At 40.8% G+C, this 25,315-nt stretch overlaps 1 protein-coding gene across 2 annotated transcripts; it reads right to left on the bottom strand.

The window, feature by feature from the left end:
- Positions 1–540: 540 nt before the first annotated feature.
- Positions 541–24,724, bottom strand: specc1la (sperm antigen with calponin homology and coiled-coil domains 1-like a). 2 transcript variants are annotated; one of them, XM_079554530.1, is made up of 18 exons: positions 24,556–24,724; positions 16,165–16,318; positions 15,074–15,197; positions 14,349–14,646; positions 13,874–14,202; positions 12,228–13,210; positions 10,868–11,075; positions 10,710–10,783; positions 9,472–9,647; positions 9,095–9,258; positions 8,081–8,208; positions 7,893–7,983; positions 6,310–6,399; positions 6,018–6,177; positions 5,530–5,632; positions 2,263–2,379; positions 2,122–2,181; positions 541–1,056 (listed from the first exon to the last, which is right to left on the bottom strand). In XM_079554530.1, the coding sequence occupies exons 2-18, from the start codon at positions 16,282–16,284 to the stop codon at positions 967–969; spliced, it is 3,315 nt and encodes a 1,104-aa protein (XP_079410656.1). In that variant the 5' UTR covers positions 16,285–16,318; positions 24,556–24,724; the 3' UTR covers positions 541–966. The 2 variants fall into 2 exon arrangements, with proteins under 2 accessions (XP_079410656.1, XP_079410657.1); XM_079554531.1 differs by having other exon boundaries at positions 8,081–8,202.
- Positions 24,725–25,315: the final 591 nt, after the last annotated feature.

The following is a 25,315-nucleotide window of genomic DNA, read 5'->3' as shown; positions in this document are numbered from 1 at the left end:
AAAAAAGAAAAAAAAAAGACTTCCATTCACACATTTTGGTCAAATTAACATAATGCTCTTTTTTTTTTTGTTGGAAACTGCAATCTGGTGCTGTACAATCCACTTCTGTGCTTTTCTATCCATTCTCAGTCTCATATTGAAATAATAATAATGCCATCAAAGGCCCTAAAACTAAAGATTTTGGCAATTTCTGCTCCTCAGCTTCATAAACTGTCGCGGGTTTTTAAACAGGCACTTGATACGTTTCTATAGAGGCAACTTTGCTCATGGCTAATTCGGATATGTCGCGCTTTGCTTAGCTTTGTTTTAGATAATCCAGCAACAAGCCAGTAGTGCACCCTTATTTGCCGGGTTTATGAACTAGATAAATGGGAAGGCGACTGACGTAAAATGACGCCAAATTAATTTACAAATCCCTGGATGCAGTAAGGCGAGCACACACTACACGGTTATTTCAGCCTTTCCACATTATCCGATTTGAGTCCAGTCGTGACGCTCCCACACGGAGAGACACAACACTCAGGCTAAAGAAAATCCTATAGTGTGTGCTCAGCTTTAGCCAGGTTCAAAATGTTGGAGCTTGTACCTAATGCCGTTAAACTAAACACAAACTTAAATACATAAACGCAGATACTAGCTACAAGAGTATGGAAAAGGCTAAAAAGGCACTATTTTTTTTACTTTATAAATGTACAGAGTATCTGGTATGCTCTAGTGTTCTTAGACATGTAGCGCTTGTGCCTTTAACCAGTGTAACAGCATAGACATACACACAATAAGCCCTTATCGCACGTGTAGCTTCAGGAGAGCGGTCGTCCCCCGCGTTTAGTGTTGTTCAAAGTCAAATTCAAGTCCATTTCGATGAAGATGTTGTAACAGAGGGGGCGCGTGTGAGGTAAAACAGTTGATTGTAGCGGTGAGTTGCAGTTGGTTCGTCGATGGTGTCGTTTTGCGGCGATTTCTGAGTCATGTTTCGAAGTATTTGTAGATGGCTGTGACGTAGGTCATGACGCTCTGCCAGTCCGGTCGCTCCGTGTGCACCATGTCGTTTATGTCCTGCGAGGGAAAAACAAAGGAACCATTAGATACTGAGCAAAAATCTGTTGAAGTTTACTTCTTGGTGCAGTAATGTGGTGAAATGTAAAATATCCTTTCCTTTGGTACTTGTGAGAGGATTTAAGGTGAGACGCTACAGGTGAGTAGGGAAACTTTTTTTACTTTACAGAAATCTCTTTGAAACATTTGCTATGAATTACTGGCATTAATATGACAAAAAAATGTATTGCAAGTTTTCTGTCATTTTATGTTTTCATATAATAATAATGAATTTGCCTGAAAATGCCCAAAATGTCCAATATTTTCCCCAAATCTGAATAATGGATCGAACTAGGTTAAAATGTATGGTTTAATTTTTGTCGACATTTGTCGAGACTTTTTAAGAGGGGATTTCTTGTGTACCTAGTTTTCAAAGAATTATTTAGTGGAAATATCTGTAAAAAAAAAAAAAAAACATTATATTGTCGCACCTGTGAAAGGAAAATAATATCAGTGATTCTGATTATCACAAGCTATTGTTTGTGAAAATGAGGTATTTTTTTGTCTCCAGGTGAAAGTTTATAAGAAACCAAGCTAGCTCAAATCCTAAAAATAAAAAAAAATCTGAGTTTTGCCTCCCCTAAAGTATTCTCATCTTTTTTGGAGCAGTATTCTGGTTATTCTAAGACAAATCTGAAATTGACTATTGCTTTATCTGCTTTATACTTTAAATAAACATAGTCAAATTTGTACTCTCCAGATTATTATCTTTACTTCTTTCCTCCTCTAATAGAGAAAGTTGTTTCCATCAAAAGCAGGTCATCTATAATCATTCCTACCTGTTCTAACTATAAGGTCAGCTGTAAATGACATTATATTAGCAAGCAAAAACATTCCAGTTTTGTATTCTTTCACTGTGCCCGGGGTTGGCATGTGATCTAAAGTGGCTATAACATAAAAGGTCCTTATTTGACATCTGCTCTCAGGAGCACAATGACCTAGATATAATCTGAAAGTCGTCCACTACACTTAAAGCTGACTGATTTACACGGCTTTACTTTAAAAGCTATAGGTGATAAATCTCACCAAAGTGCATTTGATCCCCACGCTCTCGGCCGCCTGGAAAGCTAAGGTGAAGTTCCTCCTCTGCAACAAAGACATAGATCAACATACGTGTAGGTTAACCGGTGAAAAGGTGTGTTACTGTCTCAGTGGGACAGGGCTTGCCTTGTCCTGGCTGGTGAGCTCCTGGTAGGGGATGTGGGCCGGCAGATACGTGTGTAAAACGGCACAGAAGGCCAATCCGTCGTTCCAACTGCTGCTGAAGTTTGTGATGTCAATGTTCTGGGGAGAAAAAAAGACAAGGATGTAGAGCTGTGCAATCACTCAAAAAGTATTCAATCTATGCCTTAGCCAATCTCATTTAATCGTTTTTTAATTGTCAGGTCTACAGCCTCTGCACCTGTTTGGAGTCTGGAGTGGTACTGCAACTAAGTTTTTTTTTTGTTACTTTTATTGAGCTGAGGATTATCAAAAAAAGCATGAAAAAAGAAAATGAAATAGGGAAGTTCTGGTAAATGGATTCAACTTACATTTTTTACATTTTCTACCTTTATCAGGCCCAAAGTGCTTTACAGTCAGGAACCAGTCACCCATTCACTCTCTCATTCATACACCAATGTACACAGACAGGCAAGTAGGGTGAAGTGTCACAACAACATTGTGCATTTGCGGGAGCTGGGATTCAAACCCACAACCTTCTGATCACGAGACGACCCGCTCTACCAACTGTCTTTCTTTTTTATTTTTAGCAATTATTACTATAGAACAAGAGCCTTGGTATCCTCAGCAGTATAAGTTCATATGTGTGTCTAGTTAGAAAATATCTTAAGGCTTTTGTCATCATTATATCTCAGGTTCAAACATGCGATAATAAACAATGGCAGATACCATTTATAATGCAAAACTTAAAGAGGCAATTGAGTCACTGACAAAGTGTGCACTTCATGAAGCATCATGGTTTACATCAGGGGGTAGGGAAAATCTACAGTTCTGTCCTGACACCAAAACCTGTCAAACGCTGCAAGACAAATCTACCAAGAATATAAAGCAGTCCTGAATCTGAAAGAAAATCATCCCGCGATTGGGTAAACTTGCCGACCCCCTGGTCACAACATGCTGACAAACACCAGTGAGGGCGACTGAATATGCAGAACACACCTTTTAGTTTCCGATGTAAGATATTTGATAACATTATGACAAAGCAAATCTTCTGTTGGTGAACAAGACTGAGGTCATTTCTGAGAAAACCGGCTGTGTCTCATGGAAGAATTACAACTGTGCAATGTAAATGTCACTGCCAGTATTATGAGCTCTTAACATCATTATCATCACTATAAATCCACCTGCCGCTGCGCCCTATAAAACTTACACTAAACAGGCCGGGCCTTTTCTAATCACGTTATTTCATTGCTTTGTATACAAACTCAAAACCTGAACACATCAAACAGTGCGTGTGTTTGTGTGTAAACCTGCGCCCGTCTCGCTCACACTGCGGTCCACAACGTGCTTTGGTTGTTTTCCACATATTGTTTGAGTTAAATGAAGCGAACTTCCTTAAAAGGGATTACGACGCCATGGAAACTACAACCTCCGTCATTTAAAGGCACAATCAAAACATATTTTCTCTGCAGATGTGTCAACGAGATATATCTACGGGTCGTTGGCTTTTAGGTCAGAGGAGAACGATATTGCATCATGTTTAGTGTAAGTCAGTCATTAGAGGATGTGAGTCAATGGAAGCTGTGGCTTTATAGTTTTACTCAAGGGCAGACCGTACAAGTGAAAGGGGAACTCACTTTGCAATATGTACAAAGAAAAGGTCTGGTTCCAAGATTGGCTTTAACTTCTTAATACGGAGAATGTGTTACTTACTGTTTCACTCCACAGTCAATTGCCACATTAAGCAATGTGCTTTAAAGGGGAAATATCAGGGTAATTGTTCCTTAGAAATCGCCTTTGGGCAACTCAGAAGTGACATTACACAAACTATAATTAAGCAATTTCTGAATGAAAAGGAGACGTTATCCCCAATGTTGGTTTGTGTCTCAAAGTTTGACTTGAATGTCCTCTATTGGCAGCAGAGGGAATTACACATTCAAATGACACAAGGTGCAATTACACGTATGACCTGAGGTGGCAGTAGTGAGTATAAAATGGCTAACTTGCCTCTAGCCCCTTTAACGATATACAGGTTTTGTAAATAAATAAATAAAATAAGTGGTTGCAAACATATCAAACCATTTTGAGCGCAGAAATGCACTGCTATTTTCAATGAGGATAACATTAAATTAATCAGAAATACAGTCTAGACGTGATTGTTGTGAAGGCCTATTCTAGCTAGATATGGGTCATTTTTAATGGAACACCTGCAGAGGCGCGTCTCTAGCAACAATCGCTCCAGAGTTCTAAGAGTACATTGTGCTAGAGGGCTAAAGGATAGTTGATGATTAGAAAACCCTCGTGTAATTATGTTAGCACTGCTGAAAACAGTTTTTTTTTCCCAGTTTGACCGGTAGTGTATATTAAATGACAATAAAATCTTTTGAATATCACTAAATAAAGTTGGTTTTAAGCTGTTTTTTGTGTATTTTTTACAGTTTTATTGGAGTCATTGTAACCATTAAAAAGAACATAGTTATCGTCTGAGAATTTGATAACGTACAGAGCAGCTCCCTTTTTGGTCGCTTTGTGTTTCTGCATGGTTTCAATTATTACCTTTTTTTTTTTAAAGCACCGACAAGATCGTAAATGGCCCAGTCCCAAAATCAACACAATCTTTGAGCAACATCTGACGCAAGAAATCCATCTGGCCACAAAAGGAAAAAGACCTGCCCTGACCTCACGCGACCCCTGCAGCTCAAATCATGAAACGAGCGTCAGACTGGAATTAGAGATGTTTATTTAGAGAGACGTCAAAGGATAAAACTAGAAAGCCTTCACTTGCTAATTGGGTAACAGAAAATCCCTGATTGATGGAGGAAAAGGACCATTAGAAATCTATGACCAAGGCGTGGACTTCCAAAGGAGCCTGAAATGTAATTAAATCTTCACTTCAAGCACATTTTCACTGAGCAGTAATCATCATAATGCAACACATATTTATAAAATGAGCTGTGTTTTTTTACTCACTGAGGTCTACAGGCCTCAGCAAATCCACATTGATATCTTTTTTCCTTAGGGATCACAGTAAAGCCTTTTGAATGTGGTGCATTTGCATTGAGAACAGAGCCGCCGAAGAGTGAAACTATATGCTGGTCAAAAATCAACAGAAAGCTTTACATTTTTCCTTTAAATTGATAGCAGACGAGGGGAGGACAGGGAGGAGGAGGAGTGAACTAAGAGATGATCCGGAGATGAAAAGCCTGTGTATGGTTTAGTCTCATGATAAGGTTTTCTTTTATCCGAGCAGAGACCCATCAATCAGCTCCTCACCTGATATCCCTCTGTTTTCTTCTGGCACCATTTTAACAAGGCATTTCTCTTTGAGCCGCCGTATTCGCGGGCCAGGGCGGACAGCGGGTCCTTTCGCTCCTCCCTGAAAAGACAAAGGAAGACGTACGCTAGAAAGATAACAAATTCACCCAAGTAATAAACGCATACCACGCTTTGAAGCTAAAGTTAAAGCAGTGCTAAGTAAGTCATGCCCCTAGAGGCCGTACGCGCAACTGCAGGTGTCGTAGCAAGTTGTGTTTTTTTTACTCATTAATTGTCCGTGAGAGTAAATACTACTACTATAATAACATTTTCTTTAATTATTTCTATAACTAAGGCTTATATTTTGTGAGCTTTGTCCTTATACTTTACTGTATTGACTCAAATGTTTGCAGATTGTGCTTAGCGTGTTCATAACAAAAAGATACTGGTTGCTCTTGAGCTACTGGTTGGAGATCCCTGTTTTACACCAACTAAACTGATAGTACCTGAGTCGGCTGCGGGCAGTCGGGGTGACGGAGGCGGTGGGCGACGAGGAGGACAGGGACAATGGAGAGGAGCCTGCACTGAGGGTCATCAGGCCAGCAGAGGGCGCTACGTCTGGAGCCGAAATGTCTCGCTTGATTTCCTCACTGCTTCTGCGAGACACTGCATGGACGGGACAAGAATATTACAATACAAAATCCATATCATTTAGCAGTAGTTTTGGCTAATAATAAGTCATAATGTTTCCCCTTTTACGTACACTACAAAGCCGCTCTTCTACGGAGCGTGTCTGACCTGAGATCGCTTTGGCGGAGTCCATGTTGGACACTCTCTGCAGGGCGGACTGGGGCCGGGCGGCTGCAGCTCCTCTGAACGAGTGGTCAGCTGTGGACACATTACGCACACATGACATCATTCCTCGCACTTTCTAAACACAAGAAGATGATATGGGACTTCCTCAGAAATCGCACATGTGGCGCGGGGTGAGAAAGAGGCCGCATTCCTGCTCCTCTGACGGACGCACCAGGCCCCGCTCCCCCGGCACAGAAATAATAAATTAAAGCGCAGAATAAACGGATCCCTCGGAGGCTACGGCCCAGTGCGCACGTTCACACGCTGCACTTGAACTCGATGGAAACTTTGTCAGAACGTTGTCCCCATGAAGTCCACGGTGCATCCGGTTTACAATGAGACCGACTGCGACAGGCCGTACATGCAGCTAATCTGAACTTCCAAGAAAAATACCTCACTATTTTTCTCTTAACAGCAGTTTTCTAGTCACTATGACAAGTTCAAGTTCCTGGATGTAACTCGGGCTTGCAGCAGAAAAGAAAACACTGTATATAAGTGATTAGTACTGTGTAGGCTCTAGGGCTGTCTGGATAATAACTACTGTATATCGACTCAATAATGCAATCATTTATTACATAGTGAATTGTGTCTCATTGTAATTTGATATTCATTGTGTGAGTACTTTTTGAAAAGAGTGTAATCTCTTAACCCCCACCTGAACCGAGCACTTTTTCCCCAGTTTGGCTTTACTCAAATATAAAAGGTACTTGAAAAAAGCGACAAAACAGCGACAAAAACGAGGATGAAAAACGCAACAAGCGACAAAAGAGCAACAAAAAAGAGCCGGAAAAGCAACAATAACACAATAAAAAAGGCGACAAAAAACACGACAAAAAAGTGATAAAAATGTGACGAAACATGACAAAAAAAGCCCCAAAGCAGCGAAAAAAATGAGGATGAAAATCCAACAAAAAACATCATCAAACATCACTAAAAAGTGATAATAAAAAAAAAGGGTGACAAAAAAGCCACAAAAATGTGCTGGAAAAACAAAAAAAAAGCGACAAACACACAACTAAAAAGCGCCAAAAAGCGATGAAGAAAGCAACAAAAACAAGACAAAAACGTGACATAAACGCAGCGACAACGCAACAAAAAAAGTCACTATCAGTTTTGTAGGTCTTAGCTTTCAAATGAGGCGTTACTCCAGCCTATAGGCGGTAAACTCCAGTCGAGAAGCTTTAGATTTGGGTAAAGCTGAATATGAGGACACGCACTCGGTTAAGGCGGGGTCAACTGTCATTTTAAAGCGAGTTAGTTTCTGTTGCATTAAAAATTCATTAGTAATTGTTTGCTCAACAGGCCACATTTATGAAATTCCAAAAAGGTATAGCAAAACTAAAATGTAAAGCTTATATTCTACCATGACACTGATGACAATGATGACAGTGAATAGGTTGCAAGTTTGATTCCTGGGCCTTTTCATTTGGAATTTGCATATTCTACCTTTGCCTGCTTTCCGTCTGTTCTCCAGTTTCCTCTATCATAAATCAGAAAATAAACAAACAAAAGCTGTAAAACTGTACCTGGCATGGAGATGTCTGTGTACGTGTTTCTCTTGTCGTTTATTGAAGACAGGGGTTTGGCCGCCGACATGGAGGAAGGTAAGGAATGTCTCTGTCAAAGAAGAAAAGGAAGATCTTAGCTCTGTGTGTTTCTACGGTATTTTACACGTTACAGGAAGCAGGACATGGCCCAAACTCAAGTTCCGTACTTGTATGGGAGAGACTGCAGCAGCGGGGGGCGTCTTCAGGGGGCTGGGGCTCAGGGGCGTCCGGGGCAGAGGAGCCGCTGAAGCCGTCGGAGGACTCACTGTCGCTGCAGGGGGCGAAGGTCCTACTTCTCCAATTTCAAATTAAAAAAAAGCAGATTATGATCCACGTCAAGTCAAGAGCAGTAGTGGCAGTAGCTCAGTTCAAAGTGCTCGTCCACGAATTCTATCAATTCTCACACCAGTGCATGCAGTGGGTGGAAAAAGTGGGTATACCCTTTGGAATTTCTTACATTTCTGCCTAAATTCCTAAATGGGGTCTGATCTTTATTAAAATCACTAGAATGAGTAAACAGTTTCTGCTTAAACAAATACCACCCAACCAATTACATGTTTTCATATTTGTATTAAACATTCACACGACAGCGAGGAATAAGTGAGTACACCCCCTTTGGGATTCAATGCTGGTTGTAATAACTTCATTCAGACGTTTCCTGTAGTTGCAGATTAGATGCTCACAACGATCAGGATGAATCTTGGACCATTCGTCTTCACAAAACTGTTGCAGTTCAGCGAGATATCGGGGATGTCTGGTGTGAATAGCTTTTAAGCCACACCTCAGTGATTGGACTTCAGGTTAGCACAAACCTGACTCTAAATGTCATTAATAATCTCTCAATGCATAAATATGTCTAATTAGCCCTTGGAGCATCCTTAAACAGGGGGTCAACTCACTTATTCCTCTCTGTCCTGTGAATGAACACATGGCCAATAAAATGTGATAACATGGAATTGTTTGGGTGGTATTAGTTTCAGCAGAGACGGTTTACTCATTGTGATTTTAATAAAGACAGATGCATGAATAGTGAGCTTTTTGAGAGTTCAATAAAAGTGTTATATTGAGATTTACCTTTGTACTTAAGATTAGATTATGTTTTATCTAATTTTAAGATGTTTGTGTTGACATGCAGTAGCTGAACAAATGTGTCTAGGCAAAATGTGGAGCTACAAAGAGACCTTGCGAGGCGCTGTCGAAGCTCTTGATGAGGGTTTTGACGGTGGGCGACGGCTCCGAGGAGGTCGAGGATCGTCTGCTCAGGCCCATGCCCTGACGGAGCGCGGCCAGGTCCCTCTCCACCGCGTTCATGTAGTTATACACCCTGCCCCGCTCCTCGTCCTGCCTACGAGACACAAGAAAGGATGTGTGAGGTGTTTATAAAGTGGTCTTCTTCATGAATCCTTTACATTTTTGACGGTGTTCATGTTTTGCGTAGTGAATACTTCAGAAAAGCCGGTGCTCTCCCTTTATCAAACTCCCATGTCACAGTGACCCACACATCTCTATCTCTCTCTCGTGATCCGTCTCCCTCTTCCCGTCTTTGTGTAAAACTCACTTGCGGCTCTTGACCTCATCCAGCTCTTTGCTCAGCTTGTCGTTCTTCTCCAGGGTCTCCTGCAGGCGGCGCCGCAGGTCCCCGATCTCCTCCTGAGCCTCGGACTTGATGTCGTTGGCGATGACCACAGCCGTCTGCAGGTCGGCCTGGAACTGACGCCACTCCATGGACTCCTCCTGTTGAAGCAAACCAGTCAATTATATTTGATTTTACTCACCATTTTACATAATCAAACAGCAGCAAAACAACAGATTTGAGAAAACAAAACAGCAATATTTAGTCTAGTTTTTACTTCACCCGACCTGAAATGTTTTCTGGTAGTGGAATGTTTTGAGTCAGAACATTTGTCAAGGCATTATTGTGACAGTGACCCTGAAAGTTGTGAAACGAGCTTATAAACTCATCCCTGGTGCCTGAAACGAGCAAATTTTCTTCAGTTCAGCTTTACCCAAATTTAAAAGCTTCTCGACTGGAGCTTACAGCCGATTGGCCTCATTTGAAAACTAAGGCCTACAAAACTAATCGTAACTTTTTTGTCGCATTGTCTGCGATTTTGTGGCACATTTTTACGTTTTGGTAATTTTTTCAGTGCATTTTTGTCACGTTTTTGTCGCTCTTTCGTGGCTTTCTTGTTGTTTTTTGTTCGTCACTTTTTCTATTTATTTTGCTGCAGGGTTTTTTGCACTTTTTCCATAAAAATTTTTGATCACTCTTTAGTCGTGTGTTTCTGTTGCTTTTGAAAAGTGAAAAAGAGTAAAATTTAAAAATTTAAAGGGAAAGTTATTTTAATTATGTTTTTCAGTAAAATCTTGAGATTTGGGAATATTTTAGCTTCATTTTGAAAACAATACTCTTCTAAATTCTGGATAATCTGAGTTTATTTGACAACACTGAAAATACTGGCAAGATTTCTCGAGGTGGGATTAATCGGAGCAAAAATTAACGACTAAAGGGAATAACTTTTAATGCCCCACGGAAACCCTGTAATGGTCAGAAAATAAACCAAAACACAAACGCTTTTCCTTCTGTAGAACCAAAAGATTTGCTGTAGATAACCCAAAACCAGGACGCCAGAAGAAAAAAAAGATAAAAGAAACATTAAGCATTCTCTGAGGTGAATTGCAGCCTTTTACTTGGGAAATTTTTGCTTCACCGTCAGCTGCATCTCCTCAAAATGTGTTTAAACTTGCGCGCTCAGATTTCCCTTTTATTTACGGTCGCACAAACTCAGCCCTTACCCTCAGCCGTCGATGGAGGATCTTAATCTCTCGCTCCATGTCGTGTTTTTGGTCCTGCAGCTTCTTCACAGAGTCTGAGAAAAGTTAAAATAGTCAGATTTACAACAGCATTCCCTACACTGAATGTTTAAGACTTCGTGATGATATTTCCCACTCACTCTCGAGGTCGGTGATGATGAGATTGTCATGTAGCTTTAGCGCTCGGTGCTGCTCCACCTCGTCCTCCAGCTCAAAGATTGTCTCCTTCATGTCAGCGATCTCCGTGTCCTTCTCCTGGAGCTCCATCCTCTGTTTCTCCAAGGCTCGCTCCTGCTCGGACATCTGCTGCTGTGCCTGCTCCTGGAACTCGCGGTAGTTCTGGTCCAGCTGAGAAACATGGGAATTACACAAACATGATCATTACTTAGCCACGATAGTTCAGTCTTTATCAAAATATACTGTGTTTAAAAGGTAATGTTTGCGTGTTTGCAGTGTGACGCCTCATTTTAAAGCTAATGCCTTCAAAGCTGATCTGTGCTTTTTTGGTGTTTTTGTCGTGTTTCCGTATTTTTTTGGTCACATTTTGGTCACCTTTTTGTCGCTCTTTCTTGTTGAGTTTTTGTTGCTTTTTTACTCAGGAGATAATTTTTTCCACTCAAACTTGGCTTTAAATACAGTTAGCTTTGCCCATTAGCCTGTTAGCTTCTCCTGATTCCTTTAGTGTGTATTGGTGACTCCGACCCGGTGGCAGCGAAGTTGCAAGAGTGGTTTTCTGGCCAGAGACATCAGGGGGAGATGAAAGACCCCTCAATTATCCCATCAACACTTGTATTACCCCCTGAGGGACTGCGGAAAGGATTTATTAAGGTAAACAAGTTACTTAGTAGTGCTTTAATAGACAGATTAACTAGTGTTAATCTGGATGCCAAATTCTTGGTGTGAAAGGTTTGAGAAACACCAACATAGACGTTTTGTAATGTTATAAGTTGTTTAGGCCTTTTGTACTTTGACCAAACGCAACTAACTTTTTACACAGTTATGGTACCAATTTTTCGCATTATTGAAATATATGGAACACTATTAATGTGCACCAGGACAGAAGAGGTATTTTCTGAAATGCCTCTTCCATTAGTGCTGAATGGAAGGTTAATTAAATGGAATGACCTGAACTAAAAGCCTTTGTTCTACTTGTATTGAGGTCAGTTTGATAATTTTAGCACTCGTTTAGATATTTGTGCCAGACAATTAATTAGTCAGGGCACAGAAGGCACTGAAACGAGCCATTTTTGTCTCTTCAATATTTTCCTGTCATATTAATTCAATTTTATTTTTTTCTTCAATGCTTGTGAAAGTTTAATTCCCATTTAAGTAATCTCTGTAGTCTTAACTTTGTGATTTTTCCCGTTGGTCGAAACAAAAGTGACCTAAACTGGGTTGAATTAAATGAATGACGATCACTGCGATGTAAGCTCCTGAGTGACTGAGCGCTTTAAAAAGTCGTCTGTAAAAGGCTACATAAATAAACTTGCCTCGACTCACCTTACTCAGAGCGTCCTGCAGCGTGGACATTTCGGCGTGCGCCTGCTCCAGTTCCTCCTGCATCTTGGCGGCTTTGGCCTCGGCCTCCTCCTTCCCGAGCCGCGCTCCCTCCAGCAGCTGACAGATGTCGTTCTTGTCCCCCGCCGTGTGCAGCGAGTACAGCTCCGCCACCCTCTGTCTCTCCTGCTCCAGCTGCGCTCTGCACCGGCTCAGCTCGGCCTGGTCGCTGCTCACCGCGGCTTTGTACTCGTCCAGCGCCGCCGCCATCGCCGCCCTGTCCTGCCTCTCCGACTCCAAGATCCTCTCCAGCTTGTGGTTTCTCTCCTTCAACGCTCCGATCATCTCTTGGGCTTCCGCGTTGTCCTGTTCGGCCATTTTTAACGTGTTGGAGAGATGCTGCTGGACCCCGAGAAGCTGCTCCCGTTCGAAGCGCGCGTTGTCCGCGAGTTCGCCGTAGCGCTGCTCGAGCTCCATGTAGCGCCCGCTTTTGATATCTTCCTCCAGCGCGTACGAAATGTGGTGCTCTTCACACAGGCAGCGGAGATACTCGATTTGCCGGCCGTACAGTTCCAGTTTGTCGCTCTGCTGGCATAAGGAGTCCATGAGGATGACCTTCTCCTCGCCCAGTCGCTCGTTTTCGCCGTTCAGCTCCTGCGTGATCTGCTGGAGGTCGGCCAGCTCCTGTAACGTGGCCTGCAGCTCCTCCGCCGTGCTGTGCTGGTTCTCCTCCATTTGGTGAATGCGCTCGGTCAAACAGGCGACGGACACCTCGCTCGCGTTGCCGCTGCTGCCCCGCCGGGAGTGCTCGCGGCTCGGGGCGCACTCGGATTCAGAGGAGGACGAGGCGCCCGAGGGAGCGTCCAGGGCGTCATCGCTGGAGGTCACGGCCTGATACACCTCGCTCGATTCACTGTCCAGGTTGTCCACGGAGCCGCCATGTTGGTGACCCGTGAGGAGGTCTTCCAAGGAGCCAGGAGCCGAACCTTCGAAGATAAGAAGTATGTCATAAGAGGTAGAATGAGTATTGAGAGTTTTTTAGATACAAGTACTTTAACCATACTTGGTTTTCGATACCGATACCTGAACAATACTTTTTTTGATACCTATACAAAAATATTTGTCGTCTAGAACCAGAAAAGAGAATAATAAAGTTAATATATTCCCTTTCCTTCAATGTAATTCCGACAAAAGGGCAGAAAAACGTTCCAAGTTGTTTTTCTTATTTCTAAAGTTTTCCCCAGTTTTTCCAGATGTTTTTCCCACCAATTTCTCAATTAATATGAATTTTTTTCTCCCCAAATTTTCCAAATTTATTCCCAATTTTTCCCAAATTTTAAAACATTTTCCCCTTTATGTACTCTTTTTTTTTTTCATTTTATTTTCAACATGTGTTTTACTTTTTTCTTTTTTTTTCTTTTTGATTACAAACAGCATCAAAACTTAAATATAAAGATCTTTTATTTCTCTTCCATACTTTTATTTTTCAATCCCAGTAATACCTAAACCTTTTTCTTTTAATACCAGGCTAGTATTACTTAGCGGTACCCTGCCCTAGATGGTACGGTGATAATCGGGAAGCACGGGAATATGGCCCAGACGTTTACACGCTGTGGTCTTTGTAGTCCTGGTGGTACTTGGACACTCACCTGTGCCTCCTCCATCGCTCTGGCCGCTCCCTGCTGCCAAGTCTGGACTCAGTGAGGTGTAGTTGAACAGCTTCTCCCCGTCCAGCCGCTGCTCCAGGGAAAACCCCAGTGCGTTCAGCCGGTCTTTAAGCATCCGGTTCTCGCTTTTCAGGAAGTTCAGCTCCTCTCTGATGGAATGGTTTTGGTCTTGAAGTAACAGCAGCGTGGACTCCACATCAGCCGCTGTAATGGCAGATACGATGGGCTTCTCCTCTTCCTCCAAAACGTCCTGCTGCGGGACGTCTTTGTCTCCCGAGTGCAGCTGAGCCCTCATGTCCCGTAACTCACTCCTAAAAACACAAATTAAAACAAAAAAAGCCTAAATCCTATTTATCATTTGAGAGAAACTGAAATTGGTACAGCAGCTAAACTTATATAAGAATCACAGGCTAAAACAAAGTCAGGGTTTATACAGGAAATTTTGGAACTTCCTCACCTTAAATGCAGTATCTCCACATCTTTGCTTTTGGCCAGTCCCAGCAAGTCTTGAACTTTGGACTCCAGCACCACCTTGTCACTGATCTGTCCGTCCGATTTGGATTTGCTCATACGGCTTTCGGACTCCGACACGACTTGGCCTCGGGAGCGTTTGCTGGCTGCCCCCTCTGCGCCCGTCGACCCCGAGAGGAGCTGCTGTTTCTTGTTGGTGGAGGCTCTGGTGGTCCTCAGTCGGTCCCGCGACGAACTGGGCTCCTTTGACGTGGAGGATGTGGCGCGTTTGGTCGAAGTCCCCGCTGAAGACCCAAAAAAATAAATGCTTAAGAGTGAGGAATAATGTCGTCAGTCTTATGACAAAAACTCCACACGCCGTCATAAATACAATGGTCACTAATTTTAACAAATGTGAAACTCTAAAGAAAAAGGCTGTAACTTTGTAACTTTTCTCAATCTGTCAGCTCAGTCAGGGCAACAGGTATTACTATAACCACAGGGCAAACGGCACAAAACACAGAAAAATCTTGTAAAAAGAAAATTGTACAACAAATTATGCCTCAAATGTAAACATACTACTGGCAACTGTAGGGAGCTTACAGGTCTAACATGTAGGTGCCTGAAACCATTTAATAAGCCTAAATGTGACCACCTTCAGTGTCATTGAAGCTAAACTTCCTTTAAGTTCCATATTCAGGCCTTTCTCAATGATGCATTTCCACTCTGTACCTGAAGTGGTCTTTGGTTTGTCCGTGGTCCCGGTGCTGGTGGTCCGTTTGTTTTTTGTGGAGACGGCACTGGGAGCAGCGGTTCCACCGGCCATCGCAGCTAGAAGATCATCACTGCTTTTCACCTGAAAATAAATGTTTTCTTACAACAACATGGTAAAAAAAAAGAGGCAACTCCATAGATGATGATGCTGCTCAGTATCAGCCAGCATCAGTTGCATTTCTACAATATTGTAAGCAAAATCATACAACCCGGAGCTTGTATCGCTCTTCCTGCTGGTCACATGACTTAAATGCTTCGCTCTGTTTCAGTGTCTTGTCTTGACAGTTTTGAGCATTAAACCACAGTCCTACTTTGGCGATGTAAACCAAGTGTTTAGTAAATATGCTGTATTTCCCCTGTTTTAGCATTTCATGGTGCAAGTTGTCTGCGCCTTGCCGTGGTCAGCGTAGGAACCGCAATCTACAGCAAACAGTTGACTAAATTAGCTGAATGAAATAAAAAGATGACTGCCCTCTTAACCCCCACCTGAACCAAGCACATTTTCTCCAATTGGGCTTTACCCAAATTTAAGAGCGTCTTGAAAAAGGCTGTGCCCTTTTAGATTTGGGTAAAACTGAACTGGAGAAAACGCACTCGGTTCAGGTGGGGATTAAGAGGTTGATAAAATCGGCAGGTGACCGAGTCGGCCCCGCCCATTGGAGCTCCTAGATCACAGACCCACATAATTTAAAAAAAACACTCTTATTCATTGGCCTTTGATATGTCTGAGAAGTCGCAATAATAAAGTTTGTCCACAAAATGTCAGTGTTCAAACAGAATGAAGCTGCTCTGAGGCTTCGAATCTTTGCGAGACTTTTTGCCATGAAAGCCTTGAAGTGTCACAAAGCTTCACTCGCCTACTCGCACTACAAAATCAGTATCTTTAAATCTTACATTATCCCAATAACGTTTTTCCAGTCAACAACTTTGAAAAAACTGTCTACAGTGCTTTAGCTTTGGCAGATGATTCGGCAGCTCAATACAGTGCGGCACATTTTGGATAGTTATAAGATAATTGCACATTGTTAATAGTGAAGTATTTCCCTCACCTTGGACAGGGAAGTGTTGTTCTTAGCAGCAGGTTTAGCGTTGCCCGCGGTTACAGCCCCCTCGGTCTTCCCCCGGTCTGCGCTCGCTTTAGACGCCGCGGGACGCACCGACTTCTTCATGCTGAGACCTCCGGCGCCGCATTTACCACTCGCCCTGAGCAAAAAGAGGAGGACAAAAAAAAAAAGCAGTACAGTTACTCACACGACGGGAGGTGAAAAGTTAAAGAAGGAACGACCCGGCTTTCCAAGAAGACGAGGGATTCTTTCCACAAAAGCAATTCCCAAAACAGTGAGATCACATTTGACACGTGAAGAAAAACGGCAGGTTCCTTCTCAGCGTATCCAAGAGGGGAATGTGTGAAATCTCAAAATGAGCAAATCAAATGGAAATAAAAAATATGAACAACTATCTATGGGTATTGCATAGTCTCAAAGGATGGTTATAACTCAGGGAGGATAGTTATAGTTTATTCATCTTATTTGAAACCTAAACAGCTTTATACTTGTGAAATAAGTTTGAAAACATATGTGTCAAAAGGTCCTATACCTGATTTTATTGAAGTAATGTAACAATTGCAAATAATGAAAGAGGAAACCACTAAATTAAAACGTTAGTTGAGTCCAAATCATTCCTCACTTTCCTAATATATGTGTAGCATCTCAGTTCTTCACAGGGACAAGTTTACAGGCACATTTCACAACTTGCAGGGTCACTTTTCAGGATTACGTTCACAAAAACGCGAAAAATAGCCTGGAAATTAATAAAATTCATACAAAAGTTATATAATTTGTGTTTGAGTTTCCAATATACTAAAGGAGGACAAAAATCTAGAAATAAAATCAGGTATAGGGCCTTTAAGACAGATAATAAGGCTATTACGTACAATGCAATTCCCCTGATGAGGGACAAATTATTTAAAATCAAAGCTAAGAGAAATGTTGATGTAGCTTTCAGACCTGGAAACTGTACATTTACAGATCTACTTTCTCCTCCATTTCTTAGCTGGACTATTGGACATCTATGTGTGTAGCAGGGGAATCTAAAGCAGCAGTAAAGTACTTCTAATCACTTAAATTCAGAAAGCACCAGAGGCCAACACTCCTTCTGTTTGACAGCAATAATTCTTCCTTAAAAAAAAATGATGCAGCTCCTTCTCTAGTTTCAAAATCTGTGTGAAAATGCTGTTCCATTCACATTATGTTCATTTGAATGTTTTTACACTAGAACAAGATTGTCATCCATTACTTTTAAGGTCAGCACTCAACACACACTACACGACTTTTATGCCCGATATTGCTCAATAGCGTTTTGTGTCCCCTGGATCACTGTTAAGTCCCTCATCATCACCTAGGCAGCTTATTACAAAGGGTGTAATCCTTTTCTTGTCCCGGGGCAGACTGACAGCCTCCATTCCATTCCACTCTCCACTCCTCTCCTCTTCCACTCCTCTCTCTAACCAGCGCTCAGACTCTTCTAATCAACATTTAACCACTTAACTCCCACCTGAACATGTTTTCTCCTGTTCTCCAAGTTCTCCAAATCTAAAAGCTTCTTCGAAACAGCGATAAAAAAGAAAAAAAGAAAATGAGGATGTAAACACACCAAAAAAGCGCTAAAAAGTGACCCAAAAAAACTCAACAAAAAGGTGACAAAAGAGCAGCAAAAGAAGAAAAAAATCCAGCCAAAAAATGCCAAAAATCCAGTAGAAAAAAAGAAAAAAATCCAGCAAAAAAGTGACAAAAAATCCAGCAAAAAAAGACAAAAAATCCAGGCAAAAAAGTGACAAAAGAACAGCAAAAAAGTAATAAAAAAGTGACAAAACACATAAGGGAAATAAAAAGTGACGACAATGGCAAAGGGGAGAGAATGCATTTTGTTTTGGTGGGTGGTAAGAGGTTAACTCAACAATTAATCTGAAATGTGTGTAAACAATAAAATCACAGCAGTAAACAATGCTGTATTTTAGGGGGGGGGGGGGGGGGGGGGTCTGTGGGAAGCCTGCTGTTTACACTGGAGGAGGTACAGTGTTCTATAAAAGTGCTGCTGTGTTTATGTTATTCACTTCTCCAATCTCCAATCGCCTCAGTAGCAGCTGATGTGGACCACCCTCAGACTCAGGAATGAAGATAAACATTACACAGGGAAACCCGCACCGCTCTTTCTCCACTAGATGGCGCCGCTTTGTTTGTAAAAGCCCAGCGTATCCTCCCAGTTCAGTAGGAGGCAGCTGCACCAACAACATGGATGCTCCGGAGAGGCCTGTGTGGACTTTGTGGGTGGCTAAATGTCCAGAGGAGCAGGAAGACGTCAAGTACTTGCTTCACTGTTGTTTAGTAATTTTTATCTTACCCCAGTGGAGGGTCTGAGGACAAGAGAGTGGGATGCTCTCTCGGAAAGTCAGAAAGTAAGAAAATGGGTAGATTTACTGACAAGATTCTTATGCTCAAATTGATTAAAAAAAAATGCAGTCAAGGGTTATCAGATGTACTCAAGCAATCTATTTTCAAATCAGGGGGAAATGAATAATCCAATTTCTTAACACAAGAAGGACTAGGATTAAGAACATTTTAGAACAGTAAAGAAGCTACATTATATTTCAAAGCACTAAACAAAGAGCCAAACCCCCCAATCGTAGCCCGAGGTAAAGCACCACTCAAGAAATGGCAGTGTTGTACATCATATATACAGTATGACTTAATCTCGATATTCATGCCAGATATCTCGATATTGATACGATAAAACTATGGGTTAGGTGAAAACTAAGCATTTTTCAGAAAAATAAAATCACAATACAAAAGAATGCAGCTTTATTGATGAAAATCTATATCGCTTATATCTCTCTTTTTCGATTTTTATATTTTGAATGTTCGTATCTCGATATCAATACGATAACGATATATCTTTCAGCCCTACTGCTAAGAAATGTTAAAGGAATTGACAGTATTGCAAAAAAGCAGGGCTGCTCGTATTTGTTTGCAGTGCCCTTTCCCAAGAGCACCTATACAAACCGTTGGAAAGCCTAGAGCAATTAGTCATATTGCTGTTTCTACAAATTTACAGTATTTGGGTTGTTTTATCATCATCTCTGACCAAGTCCAGTTTAACCCACAACACCCACGTTGAGCTGCACCAAGTACTACCAAATTATTATTATCGCAATATCAGATGATAATATCCATATGGCAGCAGGCCCAAATACATCAGCGTTTCACAAACTGTGTTGCAAACAGAGCTTAAAACACATGGTAAACTGGTAATGTACAAAAGACATGATTCTCCTGATTCAGTTTCATTTTTGCCTTGTTTTGACACAATTTCAAATTCAACAGTTTTTGTGGTTTACTGGTAAATTGAATGGAAGTTAGGTTTAGCAATTGCGTTTTAATGACTACAAACTCTCCCGGTCACGAATACAGTCGTCTATAAACAACCAAGAACTCTCCTCAGTTCTCTTCCAATGCCCTCGATAAGACGCCTAATAACGATTTAATGAAACTCTTGTGCCAAACTCCAAACCTGGCCTGAACACTCTATTGGAGACACATGATTCGTATAAATAAATTGAACGCTTGGCTGGAAGCGGCATTTTTCTTCACGTGCGTTTAAAACTGGTCGAAAGCAACCAACAACTCCTTATACAGCGCTTTGTTCACAGATTTTTATGTCCAAGTTTCTGGATAACCTGATTTTATGCTACAAAAAGCATAAAAAGAGATTAGGGCGCAGCAGGACTGAGCAAGTACTTGGAAAGTTCACAATGCTTCAAATGGGAGAAAACTTAATGTATTGTTTAAATGGAAGCTCTGAACTACAAGCACAAAAGGCAGTTTGCTGTTTCTCAAAGAAGACATTGTTTTAGCAAAATAACAGAAAGGTGATCACGAGCAGAAACGCAACTACCAAAGATTTCTCTTGACACGATATGGTCTAAATATAATAACTGATTGGCCTCATCTTTCAAAAATATTACTTTTTTGAAAATAAAAACCACTTGCACTCACTCATTTCCCATTGACATAGATCAGACAGCATCTATGGTCATGTTTGAAGCAATTGAGCGGGAAAACAAAGAGGAGAAAAATCAAAACTTTCTATAATTACTCCAAAACTACTTTCACAAATGCTGAATTATGAATATAGTTTTCAACTGAAGAAAGAAACAAAGAGAGGGGCAAAGTGGTTCAACAACCCATAAATACATAAATAACAGAGAATGCTAACATGATGCTTCATGCTAACGCTAGCTATCACTGCCGTTTTTTCGCTTCTACTGAACAATCTGCTGTGAATAAAACATCCATAATCGGCCCGATTTAGACTTGACTTTATTTGTTAATAAATATAAATAAGTTTAGATTCTTCCAGATGAAGGTTAAAAAGAGTGAAAAATTGTGTTTCCCAAAATAAACTTCATTCCCCCTCGGCGAGGCCTCGTATGATGCGATGCCGTCTGTATCTATAACATGGTCGGCACGGCAACAGTTTAAAATTATCTCTATTTATGTCACTTCCTGTCAGTGTCCAATAAGGAAATGAAAACTATAAATATCACAAAAAATATCAAACTAAAGGAAGCTATTTTAGTTATTTTAGTATTTATTAGCAAAATCTTAAATATAATTGCATTAACTATGTTTTAGCAAAAAATGTGTCTGATGTGTCATAATTGTGCACTTTAAGTAGGTCTATGGGTTAAGAGCTCTAATAGCGAGACAGAATCAATGCCTTGGCAGAGGTTCTTGCTCTCACTGATCTTCAGGCACCGATTTTCTTTTTATTTCTTTTAATTGTTCAGTTTGTTAGACACACATATTAGGATTGCCTTTAGATATTTTTGATGTAGAAAGAGTAAATAAGTCGTCCTACAGAGCGCCATATTCACAAATGTTTGCATGGCTCACCCTTGCGGTATCATTCTGTCTCCAATAAATAAACAAAAATGATTCAAGGTTTTCAAATGAGATACAGATGCTGGAGCAGATCAAGCCCCATCTGAAAATATTCCCCCGCCCTGAGACTTATGACAAAACCAAAACACATAGAGACAAAGGCTTCAAGTTGAACAGTTTAGCACTTATCGTCTGGCACCTCGCAAAACCCAGAGGGAAGGCACAACGGCGACTTCAATGCAGTTTTTAAGCATATCGAGCTACTGTGTAATTATAGCATAGCAGTAATTTACCAAAACAGTGTTTACCGAAAGGAGGCTGGGACCTAAACGTGATACACACAGAGCATGAAATCAGGTTTTCAAAATACTATCTTAATTGAAAGTTTAAGTAATGTCAATCTAAGGAATCCAAAGTAATCACTTGCTTGGTAACTCTTGGGTTTTTTTGCACTATGTGAGAGCCTACAGGGCGTTTTTATCCATTACTGACAAACGCTCGGCTCACTCCACTCCCCAGTGTTGTGAATAGCTGAACGTCAAAGCAGATGTCAGAGGCAGCTTTTAGCTCAGCCCTCATCTTTTCACAGGGGATGAATAGAGCAGAGAGCAACAGAGCAGCTAAATAGGCCAAAGTCAGCTATTTGACTCTCCCCACTGTCTCTCAGCCAAGCTTGCATGTCGACAGTGGTATTTCAATGCTGCGTCGTTGGAAGACAAAACAGCTGGTTGCAAGATACAAGCTTGTCGAGATTATTTTTACTCGGGCGTGACAAAGGTATGCTATGACAGGAAGAGAGTGTGATATTGGTGAAGCTGAAGCAAAAAGAACATGTTTTACAAGCCACAAAAGCTAGTTTATTCTTATGTTTTATCGGAAACTCAATCTTTAAAAACAAGAGAATGCACTAACAAGTACAAACAGCTGTACAGTATCATCTCTATGAATGATCGATTCATTAAACTCCTCTTCCATGGGGTTTCACAGCCCCAGTCATAAAAAGTAGGTGGACTAAGCAGAAGGCAGCCAGTCCTCAATAAAATAGTCAAAAGTAGAAAGTAAAACATAAATATAAATAATAAAAATATAGGAAAATATAAATATAAACAACATAAATAGTGTGGTTGTTTATTTGTTTGCCGTATTAACTTTTCTCCAGTACCAATTAACCTGCACTATAATAAAAACCCTAAAACAAACATTAAAAATGGCCAAATAAGTCCATCGATGACCTGGTCTGAAAGTAAGAGCCTGAGAGACTGTAACACTTGTTGTAATTCAAATTAAATGGGGGCTTGATTTCACCACTGATGAATGCAGTGGACCGGATCCAAGAGGAACAAATGTGTCTAGTGTTCATTACAGACTCAGCTGAACAAAGAGACAAGCCGCTGCCAAAGAAGATTTTTTTTTTCTCCAAGTTACTTCTGGGAAAATTGGGAGGTGGGTCTTCATAAATAGCCCCTTGCTGCTTGATGCTGGCCTTCCTCATTCTTGGTTTAACTGCTGGGAGGCACATCCGTGCCATAACATCAGCTTCCTGTTGTGGCGTTTCTACTAAAGAAAGAATGCTTATATGTATAAGGATGACAAGGTCAATACAAGGACAAGCAGCCTCCAGGCGACAGGCACACAGACGCCTAATATCAATGTGGATTAACAGATTACAAAACGTCTCGCTGTTTATTAAGAAGGATTTACAGATAGATTTAAAGATGTATCATTTCAAAACTTTAAGTGTCAAAACGGGACTTACAAGAATACTGAATATTGTTTTGTTTTTTTAAATACAAACCATGGCAAAAACTGAGCTTTTGCACATTTTGAAGTTATTGTGTGTTTTTGTTTTAGACTGATAGCGAATATATCTCATATAAGATATGTTGTGGCTTCAATATGGCGATAGCTGGTGCAGACCTATCAACAACAGCAGTAGGCAATGCGATGTTGGTTGTGGCAGTAGAACAATCTCTATCAACTGAGTTTAAAAGCAAATCCATCTTTGCCCCATCACACTTCCTGGTAAACTACTACAGAAGATGCAGGTGGCTATGAAGACCGGCAAAAGTAAGACTGGCAGTTTCAATCAGAATCTTCTCCAAACAACAAATCAGACAGTCACACTAACAACGTCACTATGACAAATTGGGTGTTTTGCTCAAAGACACGCCGGCAGTAGTATGCAAAGTCGGTGAATACCTTTATCTTACGATAAAAGAACCCTCATAATTAACAAATCTGTTTTCAACAATGAACACATTATGTCTTTAATGCATGTACCAATAAACTCGACTTTAAAAACAAGAATAAGCAATTGTCACAATTCATTATCTAATAGTTCTTTACACTGAAGCACTTTCTTTGTTGTCTCTAATAGTTCAATCAGTTACAGGAGTGACCAATAAAAGTGAACGAGAAAGCTAGGCCAAATACATGGAATAGTTGAAGGTTAATCACTGTTTTTGGATGTTGGTACTAATATTATGGCTGCGAGGGTATGGACTAGTTCTTGAGGTCCTGGGATACAAGCTGACAGGGAATTTATTTTGGCAGAACATTCCTAACATCAATCATTGGTCCTGGGAAAACTTCAGCACATCTCTGGTTACCTCTGATTTTAAATATTTAGACCTGGCCATTGAATAGCACCAAAAGAAGGGAGAAAGGACAGGAATCTGGCATTACAATAGCAGATTCTTGGGTCCAAACAAAATGACAATGACAGACAACTGACAACATAAACAGTGTTGACTTTTAGGGGGTTGGTGGTACATTGTTCAGGGAGCTAAACCTACAAAAGAAAAAAAAGAGGCTAACATAATACAGAAATTCCGTAGCTTTCTCTAAATTTACAGCTTCAATTACAAAATAAACATAAACAAGAGACGCGAAATAGGGTAATGCGTGGTTTCGAGAAACTTCCCCCAAATTATGTGGTGAGTAACAGATAAAGTAGCACAATAAATGAAGGGAGTTAGCATTAGCATTAGCCACAGAATGTCACCTAGCACATTTCCGGTTTGGCGAATCCTTTTCACAATAAAAGCCCACAAATGGATTTCAAAGCACAAAATATAAATATGTAATCGAGCAGAAGAGGCAGAACACACAGAATATAACATTTATAAATACGTAGATGTTATGCGTCATGCCACTGTTATAAAATGTAGTATCTTAATAACATTAAATCAGGGTCATCTTAAACTTCACCTGGCATTTCCGGTTGAGATGTTTACACTTTTGGTAAATTTGTATCAGTAGTAAAAGAATTTGGGGTGTAAAAACAAACCGTTTCACTCTACCCATGCACAAAGCAAGTTCAGAAATATTGCCACTTTTAATCCGAAAACATACACTTTGTTTATGAGATTGTTTTGACCCCGTGTTGAACTTGAGCTGTCATTACGCTTCGGTAATGTTAAAGTTGCTAACCCGATCCGTTAGCGTTAGCATCACCGGCAAAACACAGAGCTTTGTCATTTTTGTTTGAAGGTTTCCTACCTCGATTGCCTCCATTTATCTCCCTTTGAATTTATTCCTCCAGTGCCCCGTCATCGGATCGGGATATGGGCGTGTTAGCTGCAGAGAGTCGGGGGGAAAGGCAGCATTGGTCGCGGCTGTGAGCTCCGCAGAGTTGGCAGCTGCAGAATGAGCGACTGTGGTCCGAGTGAAAGCCAGCCTCTCTCCACTTGTGTTTGCATCACCACCTCAGCATCACCCCCCCTACTGCACACAGACAGGGCCCTCTCTGTACAGTACTGCCTCTCTGTACAGTACTGCCTCCAAGATGTTTACAGACTTAACTAAGGTTTGAGGGTGGTTTGGGAGGTTTCAGGCAGCATTTACAGACATTACATTTTCCTGTTATATAGGCTACTGAACTATATTTTGCTGTGTAGTTTGTTTTTGTTTTACAGAGGGATTTTTCATATCTAAATATTCTCTATATCTCTTAGCTTAGTTAATTGAGCTCTGAATTACAAAAAAACAAGAAAACTTTTAATTTTAGAAAGTAGTTTATTCACATAGCTTTCAGAGTTTGTTTAAAGATCTTCTAATATGTCAATAAATAAATAAATCCAAACATTGCGCTGACTGATCTGATTTTATGTCTTATTAAGACACAGAATATACTATTTTTGCAGTGGGTAATCAAAGAATGGATTAGCATGAGCCTATTTAAATTTAATTTAAGGCTGTTAGGCATGCTTTATTTATATTTGGAAGGCTTTAGTCAACCTCTCCATTGAGACGAGCTGTC

The sequence above is a fragment of the Gobius niger genome (assembly GCF_951799975.1).
Source record: "Gobius niger genome assembly, chromosome: 1".
Lineage (NCBI taxonomy): Eukaryota > Metazoa > Chordata > Actinopteri > Gobiiformes > Gobiidae > Gobius > Gobius niger.
Note: the sequence above shows the minus strand (reverse complement) of the source record. Positions and strands in the feature narration are given on the sequence as shown.

Bases quoted from the DNA above. Each gene is read 5' to 3' on its own strand.
- specc1la (XM_079554530.1), bottom strand. From the start codon at position 16,284: ATGAAGAAGTCGGTGCGTCCCGCGGCGTCTAAAGCGAGCGCAGACCGG. The intron at 8,209-9,094 runs GTCTCTTTGTAG...TTGAAATTGGAG, and splicing joins CTTCGACAGCGCCTCGCAAG to AAGTAGGACCTTCGCCCCCT. The intron at 6,400-7,892 runs GTACAGTTTTAC...ATGTGTCCACAG, and splicing joins CACAGACATCTCCATGCCAG to CTGACCACTCGTTCAGAGGA.